The 15,180-nt window shown below is 44.8% G+C and overlaps 1 protein-coding gene across 2 annotated transcripts in view; it reads left to right on the top strand.

Annotated features, from left to right (window-relative positions):
* Window positions 1-15,180, top strand: part of SPOCK1 (SPARC (osteonectin), cwcv and kazal like domains proteoglycan 1) — a 456,569-nt gene that overhangs the window by 190,272 nt on the left and 251,117 nt on the right. Inside the window, exon 2 of one of the 2 annotated variants that reach the window (XM_006923092.1) lies at window positions 12,785-12,793. The exons of the other annotated variant lie outside the window; for it this stretch is intronic. Within the exon in view, the coding sequence (XP_006923154.1) occupies window positions 12,785-12,793 (9 nt within the window). The remainder of the gene's footprint in view (window positions 1-12,784; window positions 12,794-15,180) is intronic. 2 annotated transcript variants of the gene reach the window in all.

Consider the following 15,180-nt stretch of genomic DNA (forward strand, 5'->3'; position numbering starts at 1 on the left):
GGAACTCTGGGCAGAAACAGTTAACATTATGTTATGACAGTTGTGCAGGGCCCTTGTAAGTCCCATGATGTATGGGCGGTGGGGGAGGGGTGATAGCCTTGGAGACAGTGGTCATGAGAACTGTAGAGGAACCCATGGGGGCACCTGAACAGCAGTCACACTGGGTCTTGCCCATTTTGCTTTCAGGTTAAGAATCCTTTTTGTTAAGGCTGGAACCTATACCATAAAAACTTCAAGATGTTAGGGATGTTTTCCGGCTGCTCCTGGCTTCCTTTAATAAACTCTTCAGTAGTGATCACCAAGGGAGTCAATAAATGTCCGTTGAACTGAATAAGATTTGTGTAAATCTTCCTTTAAAATACCTATTTTCTACTGTTATCACCTTTTGGAATAATGAAGCCCATTAATTCACACTGTGTGTGAAACAGCGGTCTCTTTTTTTTTCCTTACTGCAAAACTCAATCCTGAGACTTTGGAGTGAGGGCGAGTTTGGTTTTCCTTAGTGGCTGAGGCCTGGCACTCGAGTTCCTGTCACTGACTTTCCCACCACCCTCCTGCTCTGTAAGTCTACACGCTTGACTCTCTTCTGTCTCCTTTTGCTGTTCCATGCTGCAGGCTCACCTGGCTTTTGGTGAGGCTGCTCCTCCTTCATTCTGCCCCTGTAATAGGCACACTAGCAAGGCTGCTGCAGGGGCCTTAGTGACATGTAGAAGGAGGAGTCTATTCTGGTGGGTGCAGCCTTGCTCCAGGGTGCAGCTGATGCATGCAGTGCACATGGGATTTCAGCCCCTACCCCTTTCCTGACCTGGCATTCTGTACAGTAAGCAACCTGTACAACCATCCACGGTGGCTCTGTAGGCTCATGTGTGAGGTCCGCGGCCAGGGTTCAATCCACAATAGACATTCAACAAATGTTAGTTCCCTTTACATCCCTTCTTACCCATAATATAAATTCACTCTTGGCCGAAAAGAGAGTTGCTAAGTTTAGAACATTTTTGAGGCCACGAGGTCTAGTAACTGGCCCAGGCTCAGAGCCTGCCCAGCTTGCGCTTTGACACTCTGCCAAGTGTGTAAGCTCAGGCAGGTTCCCTAATATCTCAGCACTTCACTGCCCTTGTCTTTCAAATGGGACCACAGACAGCATCTACCACACAGAACAGTGGAACTCACAAAGTAGTCTGCCTAGAGCGGCGTGGACCAAATCAGCCTGCAGGCCAAATGCAGCTGAGGCCACTAGTTGAGAATATTTTTGTACGTTTTTAAAAGGGAGAGAGAAGAAAAATGTGTGCTTGTCTGTATGTGGCCCACAAAGCCGAATATATTTCCTCTCTGGCTCTGCATAGAAAAGTTTGCCAACCCCTCCTGTGGGGAGTGGAGCCCTGCCTGGTACAGGGTAGCACCTTTGCATATGGTATTCACCGCTTTTTCTCCTCTTACAAATCTCTGTCCAGGGTTCCTCCCTGCCTGAGCATTTGATGCGAAAGCCTTCCATCACCAAGATTAGCTGCAAAGGCCAAAGCGGGCCTGAGAGGGAGATCTGCGCAGAATGGAAATCCGTAGCAGTTCTGCGGTTTACGTCTTTTTCCCGCCTTTAGGTATAAAACTTATGGAGGACCATGTGTGCTTATAGTTACCACAGGTGTAAGTAGCGTTTGATAATCTCTAATAAATCATCGTGTTTAAGTTGAGTATTGGAACATTTTTCTGACAGACTCTAAACTGGTTATTTATTTTCCGGGAGAAATGTAACCAAAATGGCTTGGTAATGAACAGCTGCTGCTGTTATGGGACTTGTTCACATAATGGTGAGGAAGATTTATATTTCCAGGTAGAGCGTAGTTGCAAAAGACTTAAGAATAATGTGGTCCTCGAAGAGCAGAGACAGTGTTAATGAGCACAAAAGGTCTGGGGAGCTGTGGTCCAGTGTGTGTTCATAATTTATTCAGTATTTTCTCCAGTTCTACCATTCAGGCGTAATTGCTGCGTGGAAGAATGCAAGGAGCAGCAGGAAGGCAAGCGGTGACCCAAGTCAAATTGCATCTGATCAATAGTGAGGTGGACCCAGGTTTGTTAAGGCCCGGGTGTGTGTTCCCACAAGCGAGTGCTGAGGAGCCGCCCGTGTTGGGTTAGGTCTGAGCTTGCGCTGCTGCTAGGAGAAGAGGCACATTGGTCCGGGATGATTCATAGGACAGACTGCAGACTGGTGCCCTTCGCAAGGCAGTATCGCTTAGAATGTGAATGGCCCTCCTGTATCCTGCTCCATGCTGTCCTCTCATCGGCCAGTCTCCTGTTTCATCCTCTGTCCTCCAGCCCTAAGCTCCACCTCAGCAACCGTGCAGAGGTCTGATGTCATAGCACGTTCCTCCTGGGATTTCAGTTCTCTCTTTCCATACTCTGGCTTCACCCATATCTTATCCCTAGAGGCTCAGTTTCCCTGGGCTTTGTCAAGGGTGGGCCTTTCCCTTCAAAAGAATTAAATTGCTGGTTGCCAAGAGAAGTCACAATTTCTTCACATACCAGCTCTGATTCAACCAGTAGCTGTTCTGAGTCTGCTGGTTGCTCAGGTCTGAGCCAGGTCCAGCAGAGTCGTCCATTGGGAGCTGATGGGCCAGAGCTTGGTGAGGTGCTCAGCCAATATGGGTGATAGTGGCATGTGGAAAGAGCCTAGGGCTCTGTGGTTGAACAGAGCGAGATTTGAATCCCTGCTTTACTGCTTCCTTCTGTGTGACCTGGAACAAGTTACTTAACCTGTCTGAGCCATAGTCTTCTCAACTGTAAAACCTAGAGGATACCTCCTTCCTTGCAAAGTCATTGTGATGATGACGAGAGATACTCAATGTAAAGCACAGAGCACGGTGGTTGGCCAGTCGTAGATGTTCAGCAGACATTTGTTACTTCCCATTGCAGATTGAACACAAGTTTGAATTGGTGTCTCTTGAACTCCCCTTAGAAAATTGCAGGGTACCACTGCCTCTCTAAGACCCGAGTCCTTGCTCTACTGCCTTCTGGGTCTGTTTTGGGTCTCTAGAAGAAAATGTTCTTACATTGCTCGTGTTCATTTTCCTGGTCACTGTATCTTTTCCCTTCAAGACTATTTGCAGACTCTTTTCATTCCATTTCCCCCTCTCCACTAGTTCTTTCTTCTCCTCACCTTCCGTCCTTACCTGGACCCAGGCTGATCAGTGTGCCATAAATTCAGGAGCCAGCTAAGGCCCTCTCCCTCAATATTTCTCGCCTCCCTATTAGAATACATCCTGGCAGGATTTTGGCACCTCAGGCTTGGATACCTTATGGAATGTGAGTGGCCTGGGAGCTGTCACAGCCCTCTTTACCTGGCTCTGAAGAAAGGGTGCAGGAGCAAGTTTTGATGACCAAGTGTAGGGGAGATGGCCATGAGGGCACAGAAGTCCTGCTAGACTGTGGACGCAGGAAGAACAGAGTTGCTGAGGACAAGCCTTGCCTCAAAGCTACCCATGTGTAGGGGGCTCTGTCCCTAAGGAAAGGCAGTAGGTACCTTGTGAACCTCAATTTAATGTTAAGAACTGAGCCCTTTGTTTTTCCCTGGGGTTATTCCAGCCTGTGCCCCTATAGAGCCCATATCTGCAGAGCACATTTGCAGCTGCATTCTGAAGTGGCTTTTCTAGAACTTCTGCATTTATCCAGAGCATAAATGGTATAAAGACCTAACACATCCCTAGTTACTTCTTTGCTCTTCTCCGGGCAGCTCTAGTCAAGGGAAATCCCTGAGATTTCAGAGACCCTCCTCAGAAAGGATTCAGGGCAGCATTGCTTTTGGGGCTTGGTTTGGCACTCGGCAATGCTGAGTCAAAAGCAGGGTGTATCACAGCATCCGAGGAGGCTGTGCACCTACCTGGGGGCAGCCAAGATGATTCAGCTAGAAATTTGCTCTGGCCCAGACTATTTTGGGCCTTCCTGCAAGCTGAGGAAGGTACCTTTAATGGCTGATTTATAACCTAGCAGCTCTTCCCCAAGCTAACATGTCTGTATTATCATCTTATTATGAAGGCATTGCCTCCTTCAGGCTTTGCCTCCTTCCTTCTGAGTCTGTTCCCACCGATAGCAGGAGTGTGGGTCCCGTCAGGAGCTAATGAGATGTTCCCAGTCAGGGCACCTGGTGATGACTGACAGACTTCAGTGGCAGCCGACAGATAATGAGAAATCCACCACACACATGCTTGCTTGCGGCTCTGGATCACACACATTGAGCTGTGAGTAATGCGATTACTTAAGTGGCATTTATTTACACTTTTGCACAGAGCAGTGGCTGCTGCTTTTCCAAAACCGCCATCACCCAGATTTGATTTCTTAAAAGTCGTCTCAGAGTTAGGATGGCAACATCACAAATATACTAATCCAGAGGAAACTCGTGGTCTGTTTTTTAAACTGTTATCAGCTTAGAGCAGAGGATATACTGAGGTCAATTTAAAAATTCAGTTACCGCGTTTGGTGCATACTACATGCTGAGCATTTTGCATATGTTTCCAATAATCCTCCCAGTAATCCTGGTAACATAGGCATTCTTGCCCTCATTTTACAGAAGAGGTAACTGAAGCTCGCAACCATCGAAATGTTTGTTCAGAACCACTTAGACAATGGCAGTGTAGACGTCAAGAGAAAGTATCAGTTAAAAAACTGCTGTAGGCATTTATGTTGTTTATGTTTCAGATGGGGAAGCAGAACCATTGATTTCAGCTCCAAGCTGGGTTAAGGGCTGCATTTTGTGAAAAGAACGGTATGACAAATGGACATATGAGGCTTTGATGGGCAACACCAAAGAAACCCATACAATGTCATCCCCAAATAATTCCAGCAGGCAGCCCTGACAAGGTGTCTCCAGTCCTAGCTGTGATTTGTGTGTCCTGCTGGTAAATCAGATGAAGAATCTGAGCTTTGGATGCCTTATTAAATCAAGCTACAATTTGGTTTTGTTGCAGGAGCTGTCACTGCCTCGTAGGTAAATGTATGATTTCTACTGTGAGCTCTTGGCCCTTCTACTGCATGTTTCTGACAGGGGCCATGGCTGTGCATGGCTGAGTGTGCTGAGGATCACCCCCTGCATATTCCAGATTTTTCAGCCCTAAATAGGGTGGCAGAAATGCCAGGGCAAAAGGAGTAAATGAATGGTGACTCTGTGTGCAAGCTCAGAAACAGGCTAATAATCATGGTTTGTGGTTCCATTCAGCTGCCTAGAAACATTTCTGGTCATTGTCCTAGGTCATGGCTCAAGAAGCTCTTCCTTTTTACTTTGCATTTGCTTCAGTCTAAGCTGTTGGTGTGCGTGAATCTCATACTGCAGATTTCAGTGCTGTGTAAGTTCCTGTAAAAATGACTTTTACCTCTCTGGGCTAGAGTTACCCTGATATAATGTTAGGGTAATGCTGTCTTCATCCCTATCCTGTAGGACTTCAAATGAATGAATGAATGTATGAATGAGTAAATGGGTGAATGGATAAACAACATACAAATACATGAAGTAATTCATGTTAATTTTTTAAATATTGAAAATAATTAAAAAGTAGAAGCAGGGAGAAAACTCTTATATTCCCCCACCTGTTTAAACCATTGTTATAATTTTGATTTTTCTCTAAGCCTTTTCTGTGTTTTTTTTTTCCTTGTCATCTCATGATGGGTTGTGGGCACTATTTGAGGGTGGTTGAGATACCTAGAAAATGTGACCATGCAAATGACTAAATGAGAAGATCAATTGAATGAACAGAACTCAGCATCGCTCCAGTGTAGCCATATTATCCTGGCTCCATGTGTGTTGGTGGCTGTGGCTCCTTCTTTCTTCAGAGGCCTCTGAGGAGGTCAGCTCTGGACACCGAGAGTAGGTGAAGCAGTCACTGTTGCTTTGGTCCTCATTATGCTTCTTAGTTTTCTGTTTTCTTCCCATGCTTTTATATGTAACTTTTAGGAGTCGAAAATGCTCATGAGAGAAGGTAGTTTGCCTAAAGAGTTTGATCTTGGGCACTTTTTCAAGGAATTTTCTTAGTAGCTCTGAGCATCATGTGAAAAACCCAAGTAGGCTCTTTATTTAATGTTTGCAAGTTATTTAATAGAAAGGGACTTTAAAGATCTAAGACATAATTACTGTTTGTGTTCATATTAGGTCCTTATATTTAAAGCAAAAGCAGCTTATTGCTTTGGTCTGTCTACATTGGATTCTTCTTAGTACATTTTAGTCTTTGCTAGTCTGAAAATTGCTCCTACTTTATTTACCCAGAGCTTTCAGGCATATTTGATTTATTATTTGACATATTTAGAATCATTGAATTTTAGAGCTGGAAGGCACTTGCATTGTTATTATTAACGTTCCTGTTATTCCCTCAAATAATAAATGAAAAGAAAGTGTAAAAATAAAAGTATTACATGGTTTCTGCCAGCTGAATTCTTCTCCACAAGAAAGAAATATGTCCTTATTGATGTGCATTTTATTATCATATAAATGATCTCACCTGAAAATTTTGCCCTGGAGGGTTTTGATTTTAAAAGATGGGTACCAGGGAACCCTGTTTGTTCATCTCCTCTTTCTGCCCCTGTCCCCTGCAGATAAAGTGGGAGCTTTCAAAGGCTCAGTGAGAGCAAGAGGCCATTAATTATTATCACTGAACGAGGGACCTCCAGAGTCCAGGTTCCCAGGGCATGGTCGCATGGCATTGTCTTTGTTCTTAGGGATCTCACCTCCAAAGTGGAAGATGTTTATTTAACAAAGGAAAGGTGTAGCAAGCTGGCAATATGTCTCCTCAAGATGGAGAGAAGGAAAGACACACAGGCTAGCCGGTTTCAGTGGTGGCATGGCGACTCTTGCTGATGTGGTTGGAAAGGCCAGAGTTCGAGCTAACTCTTGTCCCTGGAGTGGCATGCATGGTCAGTGTGGCTCTTCCAGACATTGCTCAGCCTTCCAGCTAGAGTGGACAGATTATAATGATGTCAACAACCAGCCACAGTAGCTACAGAGCTTTCTAGTCCCTCCAGAGCAAAGGGCAGATTAAGTGTTGGGGCGTTGGGAGTTTTGGGAGACCCTGAGCAAAGCTGGCAGGTATCTCTGTGGCTGCATCTGGGCTCAGGTTTCATTGCCTTTTGCTTGAGCTGAGGACTGTCATAGCCAAGACTTGTGCTCAGGTGCATTGCACATGCTGGTTCCTCTGCCTGCAGCGCCCTGTCCTACCCCACTCTTCCTCTCCTGGAAAACTCTCTGCCTATCGAGACTCAGCTTGAGTCCCACTTCCTCAGAGTCTGCCCCAGTTCATAGGAATGGTGGCTTCCTCCTCTGCATTCCTGTAGCTTTTATTATTATTACTTTTAATAATGATCACATTGCCAGGTAATATTATGCTTCATCTGCTTACGTTTCTGGTTCGGATTGGGGCTTCCTGAGTGTAAGCGCTGGTTGATACTTGTATCTTTTTCTAGTACAAGAGCAGATATATAGCAAATGTTCCATCAGTGATTATTGCCCACATGTAGATTATTATGTTCACTGGTATCCTTGGCCTCTGCCCAGCTTCAACCTCTCTCTCTGGGTACCCCACACCCTGGAGAGGAGACAGGCCAGCTAGATGTTCATGGAGTAGATTTATCCTTGGATTCCCCCAGTAGAGGGGGCTGAACTACCAGTAGGGGACTGACTCATATTACTCTTGGTATGAGGACAGTTCTCTTGTCACTTCTCTGGGCTCTCCGTCTTGTCACATGACATAAGTACATCATCTATTGGACTCCAATGAGTAGGTTCCCAAGTGCGGAACCTGACTGAGTGCTTTGTGGTTGATCTCTCCAAGTCTCCCAAGTCTACCAGGCATCTTTTGGGCAGTCTGAGGGTGAGAGACTGTATTCCGTCAATCACAGGGTTGCATAAATACTGTGGGACGAGAAGAAAGGTGGCTTTTCTCCATGATCCAGTATTTGTCAGACCCAGCAGCCTTGGGGAATGCGGGTCCTGTGGAGAGTCTTCATTCAGTCTCAGGGGAGTGGTCCAGCCCCCTGGCGAGCCCTAGTTTGGGTTACCTCAGAGAGGGGATGCCTACCCTTCTCCAAGGAAGCTTTGCTGGTGACTGTAGAAGGAAATTGTGGGTCAGGAGTATTTCCTACTCTTATTACCTCTTACCATGGGGGAAATGTCACTTTGGAAATTGCAAATTTCAAGTGAACACTCTCATATGCTGACTATATCACCATTGGCTAAAATTGGACAAAAGACCTTGACCAGATTAATATCTGGGGCTTTGGTGAAGAGCATCTGCTGTAAAAGTGGTCCGAGAGCCAGAGCCTCAGGCTGCAGAGGAGGGAGGGCAGGATGGCTGCTAGGGCAATTTCGGGGACATAGTGAGGCGAGTCTTTATTGCTACCCTTCCCAGATGTTCCCTTGAAGAGAAGAGGCTGAATGGTAGGGCTGGGAGGAACTTTAGCAGGCCTCATTGTGCAGCTAATGATAATTTCATGCCAGGTCTGTAGCTGTAGGTTCCCAGAGCGATGGCTGGTGCCAAAGCCACCATTTCCTCCATGCCATGCCTTCATGTCGGTTTTGGATGTTGCACTTTGAACTGGGGCTCAGGGGGTGCTGGTGGCAGACGGGCACATGTACAAAGGCAGAGGACTGCTGAAGCTGCTGTCATGATTGCTGGTGGCCATGACTCTGAAGGCCAGGGAGCTATCTGGGGTCAGGGTGGCTCAGAAAATCAGGTGTCCTGTCTACTTTCCTGGAGCCAGGTGCATGACAGATGGACCAGCCATCCAGTCTCACAAAGACGTTGTGAGGCAGGTGTTTCCATCCAACCTCCTCACAGCTGGGAAGGCTGAGGTGAGACACGTTAAGTCATGGCGGTGGTAGAGAGGGCCTCTTGGGAGGTCTCTGGTCTGCGTGCTCATCTCTCATCCCTTGGTATCTCCTGTCAGCACCTTCACAGGGCAGCCAGTCCCATTTCCTACCTCCGGGGTCCCCGGTCTTCACGTACCTCTTGCTCCTCCCTTCATGTGGTTCCACTGAGGTGGCATCGTGTAGTGGTTAGAGCATGCTCTTTGGAGTCAGGCAAAACCGAGTTCAAATCCCCTAGCTGAGCGACCTTGGGTAGTAGTTTCATCCCTTTCAACTTCAGTTTCCCCCAATGGTGCCTATCTCAGAGGGTTATTGTAAGGGTTCTATGAAATAAAACACAGTCAGGGCTTAGTACGGTGCCTGGCACATTTTAACCATTCAAAAATGGTAGCTGCTATTATTAACATATGATTAATATTACTGTTACTATTATTTTTTTGATTTGATTTCAACAAGTCTTGAATCTTGCATCAAATTTCAGCCCAGCTGTGGTGAGCCAGGTCACGAAGTCTCCTTGTTCTTTGCGTTGACTCAGAGCCTTAAATGTGGGGTGACGGTGTCAGGCACAGGGCCACCTGTCTGCCTCCTGCACAGCGTGATCGATTTCTCCAAGACCTTCCAATGTCATCCCTGCTGGTCCCAGGTTCCAGTTACTGCCGCATCCCGAGGTCACTGTAGGGAGTTACCCATTTCATTTTCCTCAGAAACCTCCAGGTCACAGAGCCTACGGTTTTGAGTCAAAGGGGGAATTCGTAGCCCAAGGTACTGGCAGAAAAAAGCATCAGAGGTTGAATTGTTCTCATTATTCCTGAGTTCAGTTCGAGATGCTCCTTGAACAAATGTTACAAAATGGGTGCTGTCCTGGGCCCTGGAGGTTTGGCGTGTAGGCCCCCGGCCTCTGTGTGGCTGAGTTGCAGGAGTGGCCAGCCACTGCAGTGTGGGTGGGGCAGGGCTCTGTTGAGGTTGGCACAGGGGGCTGGAGTCAACGCAGCAGAGACACCACAGGTGTACAGAGACTGGAGACAGGGAGGGCTGCCCATGGGAAGCATTGTCTAAACTGAGATTTGATAGAGCAGTAATGTCAACCAAAGAAGGATAGGGAAGGCTGCTTCAGAAAGAGGAGCAGCATGTGCAGAATTTCAGAGGACAAAGAGAGCACGGGCTGTTTCAGGGCCCAGAAGTCGTTCATTCACAGCTGGAATGAAGCGTGTGAGCTGGTGTATGGCTCTGGGGAGACTGCGAGGCTCAGCAGAGGCTGTATCTTGCAGGGTCATGTAAGCTGCTGCTGGGCCAGGCCTTATTCTAGGAGCCAGGGGAAGCAACTGAAGTATTTTAAGCAGAGGGACTGATATGACCAGAGCCCCTTCAGAAGGCCACCATAGGAGCAGGGTGGAGAACATCCTGGGCAGGGCTGGAGGGCGGCAGAGGCTGGTCCGGGCATGCGGCAGTGGCCTGAGGGGAACCTGTGGAGGCCTGAACTGAGGGAGATGCTGTGTGGTTGCAGACAAGTGGGAGATGTAAGAGATCCAGGAGTGAGGAGAGGACTTGGTCAGGGTCTGAATGCAAAGGGAAGGAAGAGAGAGGGCTCCAGCCTGGGACCTGAGTTCTGGCCTGGGCACCTGGGTAGACTGAGCTGGGGAAGCCTCAAGGGGCAGACCTGAGAGTGGAAGATAGATAACTCTGGGAAGCTCCGTAAGCCGGGGAGAAGGCCTCACCTGAGCTGCACCTGGTTTGCTGTCTATGGTGGTCCTGACTGTCTCCTGGTCCCCTCTCAGTCACTATGATTGAGTTAGTGTGTAGCTTCCTTTAGCCAGTGAAGCTACACATTAGAATCACTGAGGAGCTTAAAAAATTCCCATTGTGGAGGCCACAACCCAGACCACTGACTCAGCAATTCCTGGGTGAGGCCTCAGTGTTTGGAGAGCTCCACAGTGACTGCAGTGGTCAGGCCAGGATGAGAACCATTGCTTTCCCCAGTCCCTGTAGCCGGCACCTCTGATGCAGGAGGGCTGAGGAAACTAATAGCTAGGGTTTTATACTCTGAAAGGCAGCATCTGGATGTTTATGGAGGCCTGCCAGCCTGGGTGGTGGGGAAGGGAGGGAAGGTAGTAATGGCATTCTCAGAAAGAGGGTAGGACCTAATCAATTTGGAATTTGTGATACTTGGATAAGGCTGGGCCTCAGGCCAGTATAATTTGTATTTTCTATGAAGTAAAGGTTTACAAGATGGCAAGAGTTTTGTTTGGTATACCCTTTCTGGGTTTCTCCATCTGTTTTCTACATTTAAATTAATGATTATGTGGAAATTTTGTTAAGAGCAGTCCCAGTCCCCTTATTAGGCTATAGTTAGTCGTAATTGATATGTATGCAATATGGCATGTAGTATCTAAGAGGGGTACAGAACTCCTCACTGGATGCACAACATAGCTCTGGTACAGTATTACCTTTTTTTTTTTTAACAGACGGAGTCACTAAATCTTACAGATTGGAAGCCTGACCTTTAAACAAAGACATGCCTGCAACTCAAATTTTCAAATTTCATTGAATTTTTTTTTCTAAGCCACTCTTCATATGTGAGACTAATACAATTGCATGCATTGAAAATCTTTCATAATTATTTTTCCCAGGTGCAGTTGGTCTCCCTTCACTTGGGCCTCCTTGGTAAGGTTCAAATACGTAAGATGTCATATTATCGAAATTTTAAACATATTATTCTCTAAAGCCTATTATTTCTCTCAATGTTCCGGGGACACCTCAGTACTATAAATCTCTGGAGATGGACACAAAGTGTACATCCCGTATTGAGTAATTCTTTGTGCCTGATAATATACCAAGCACTTTGTCACATTATCGCGAATCATTGTGAGTCAACCTCCAAGGTAGGTGCAGTAGTCTCATTTTATGGATAAGGGAACTGCAACTCAGAGAAGCTAAGTGGATTGCACAAGGCCACACAGCTGGTGAGTGCTCGAGGGCAAATTTAAACTCATATCTGCTTCCATGCCTGTCCTGTTCGTAGTGTCCCCTGTGCCTTCGTTCCACAGGACTGGCTGCTTCTCTCCTTCCTGGATATTTAGAAGCCTGTTCCTAAATATCCAGACATTTCAATAATTTTGCTAATGAGGTCAGGAGTATGTATGGCTTTCAGTCTGGGGAGACACCCCTTGTCTTGGTTAGAGGACTAATGGATCATCACATACCTATTCATATTCCTGTAAGGAAAAGCCACATGCAGAGCATACTTTGATGAAGGAAATTCAGACTCAGTTTTTCTCTTTCAGAAGAGAACAAGTCAGCAGGTCACTTCCCCCACCTCCCAGCTTGGATGGACAGGGACAGACAAAGTCCTGAGGAAGGGATGCTCTTTGTGGTGGTGGTTATAATCCTTTAAATGGCTGGAGGCACCGTGACAATCTCATTCATTTTACATACTTCTAAGACTGTAAATCCATGTCTTTCTCAGATTTTAGACCCCTTTAAGCTATTTTGGTGCTTCAAGGCAAAAGAATTTCTTTGCAGAAATGTAGGTCTGTTACTCTTGGCCTCTGATGTCATCTTGGGGTTTTTACTGAATTTCACCCTTTGAACCTATGTCACAGGAAATTGTTCATTTGAAACTTTCATAGATAGTAATCATGACCAAGTGTTGGATTTAATCATAATTTTGCTGGCTGTTCTACAGTAATGACATAGATCACTAGAGCATTCAGATTTCTCCCACCAGGTATTCCACTCTGTAACCCAATGTTCTTTCCCGTGAACTTAGTGAATGATGGGAACTTTTCAAGGGAGTGATGGTCGGTTGCCTTAAGGGAAAATATCTGCCTATGACCTTTCTAATGTTATGATAATCTGAAATTTTGATGCAATTATAGAAAATGTTTATATTCCTTCCTATTGTTTGATGTGATTATTTTTTTTTCTCATTTATAATGCTTTCGTACTCAGGAAGTTGAGGTAGGTTTTTGACTTTTCAACTGTATGTAGACATGGCATCAAAATAGTTGCCAAATAAAATGTAAATTTTATTCTAAATTCTAAATCTCGGTGGCAAATATTGGTTTTAGTTCAGTGAACCAGCACTGCACACATTTATTTTTCCTTGGTATATCCAGAGGATGCAATTTATCAAATACATATGAACAGTCCATTTGCTGCTTTATCTTTTCTCATTAGTTACAGTACAAGTATGATTGTCAGTTATTATCTGTGTTTTACTGGCGGGTTATTTATTGAAAGAGCAGAACAACTGACATTGTTATTTTCTGAATTAGTTTGTCTGAGGCCTGCAGACTTTATACCAAATGTCAGACCAATTTATCAAAGAATCGTGCTATTCAGGAAGAAAGTGCTTTAGAGTTTGTGTATAAACATATACTCACCTGTTTTACACACACACCAGTAACAGTTAATGGGGATTTCACAGAGATACGGAGATATTAAAGCTAGAACAGCTCACTTGTATTTTATACAATTGAGCCCAGACTTACTGTGTACTCATTACTCACTTCTGGTTGAGACAAATGACGCTCCCATTTATTTTCTAGGCTGGTAGTTTGAATTATCTCAGGTAATCTTCAGAAGAAACTGCAGGGTTCAAATAACTTAGCTAAAATATTTATGAAGGAGAAATGATCTATTTCATGTGAGCTGAATGTCTCTGATTTGTAGTATCTGAAGCTATAAGGTAGATAACATAGTACATCATCTTTAGAAGCAGGGGTAAAGCAGTTGGACTTCAAAAATGGTTCTCATGCGGTTCTGCCACGCCATCTCTTCCTCTAAGTCTGCCTTGATAATTTTGGGAGCTGAGACAAGCACCTCGCGAGAGGCAAACTCCTGGGGAATATTTGAACTAAGTTGCATCAGCCATTTTAGGGCTATAGGAAAGTGGAAGAAAAATTCAGCCTCTCATTCAAGTGGGCTGGAACCATAGACTTTCCAACTGGTTATGAGCAATCCAGGATGAAGAGGCTTAATCACTCAAATTATAGCAGGAAAATTTTTGTATCATTTCTGTTATTGAGGCTTAAAGCTTTTATTGCAAGATGCTGTATAGAGCAGAATGTTCTTTGGCACATGTGAATATATATGTACATATATATTTTATTAAGTTATATATTGATAAATATTATATCCTTATTAATGTCTATTATGTATAATATACAATATGTGCTAAATAGTTTAAATAGATGTCCATGAATGCTTATTAAAATCACTGTCTCTAAAGCAGTTGAAAACCTAGACTTAAATTCCTTTGCACCAGCCACTGGGTGCCAGTAATTTCACAGGGTCCAGTACTATGTTAGTAAAATATTTAGTAAGATAAATGGAGAAATATGGTTTTATCTATGTTGATCAGCTGTGGAGGATTAAAAAAACTTGAGGCCATAATCTTTCCTAGTCTCTGATTCTTCCTGTACCACCAGCACCACCTCCTCCATCCTCATCCTAGACATGTAATGATTTGTCACTTTCTTACTGTGATCTGTATGCTGACTTTTTATACCTTCCTACTATGACTTTATGATTTCAGACATAAGTCAATATGCTCAAGTGTGAGACTCTTTAAATTTATAAGTTCTTCCAGATTTTCACAGTCCCTAAAGGGTGGATAATTTTCATTTATGAAGTGGCATAGCGAAGTGGAATCAGCCTTTCCTCATATGGGTGGAATTTAGAAGAGGACGTTTCTCTGGTCAGTCCAATGGAGGCCCGCAGAACCACACTGTGCAGCAAAGCCTATAAAATACACGTGTTGTAACACTTCCATCTTTTATTCCTCAGCCTATATTATGTACTAATAGGAGTTATTGAATTTAATAAATAACTGTATCTACATCTATTTGGATTTATGTTTTAAAAATTAACTGTTGCTGAGGTCCTTGCAAGTCATTATTAAAAGTTACATCACAGGATGATGAAATTACCAGTTAAGAGGCCAACTCAGACAGATATGCGTATTCTGGCGAGTTTGATCTAACCCATCTACATGCTTTGCAGCACAGTCTGACTTTTAACAGGCCATGACTTCATTAGGGAGGAAGGAAGATTAGAGGTGAAGGTTCTTAAAGTCTTGCACTTTCCCGGGATCTGGATGGGACCCGGGGTCCATGCAGCAGGAACACACTTGGATGCAGTGCAGCTCTGAGGTGGTCTGCAGGCAGGCACACTGCTTCCCAGGGTGGGAATTGTCCCTGTTAGAAAACTCATAGAACTGTCAACAGCAAAGGAAGATGTAGCTCTGTTTTAGGGTAATATAAAATACACACTATTTTTTTTTTTTTTTTTTTTAGATAGAAAATAAGATCAGAGAAAAGCTGGAGTCGTACCCCTTGGGTCTT

This window comes from Pteropus alecto, unplaced genomic scaffold (genome assembly GCF_000325575.1).
Source record: "Pteropus alecto unplaced genomic scaffold, ASM32557v1 scaffold78, whole genome shotgun sequence".
Lineage (NCBI taxonomy): Eukaryota > Metazoa > Chordata > Mammalia > Chiroptera > Pteropodidae > Pteropus > Pteropus alecto.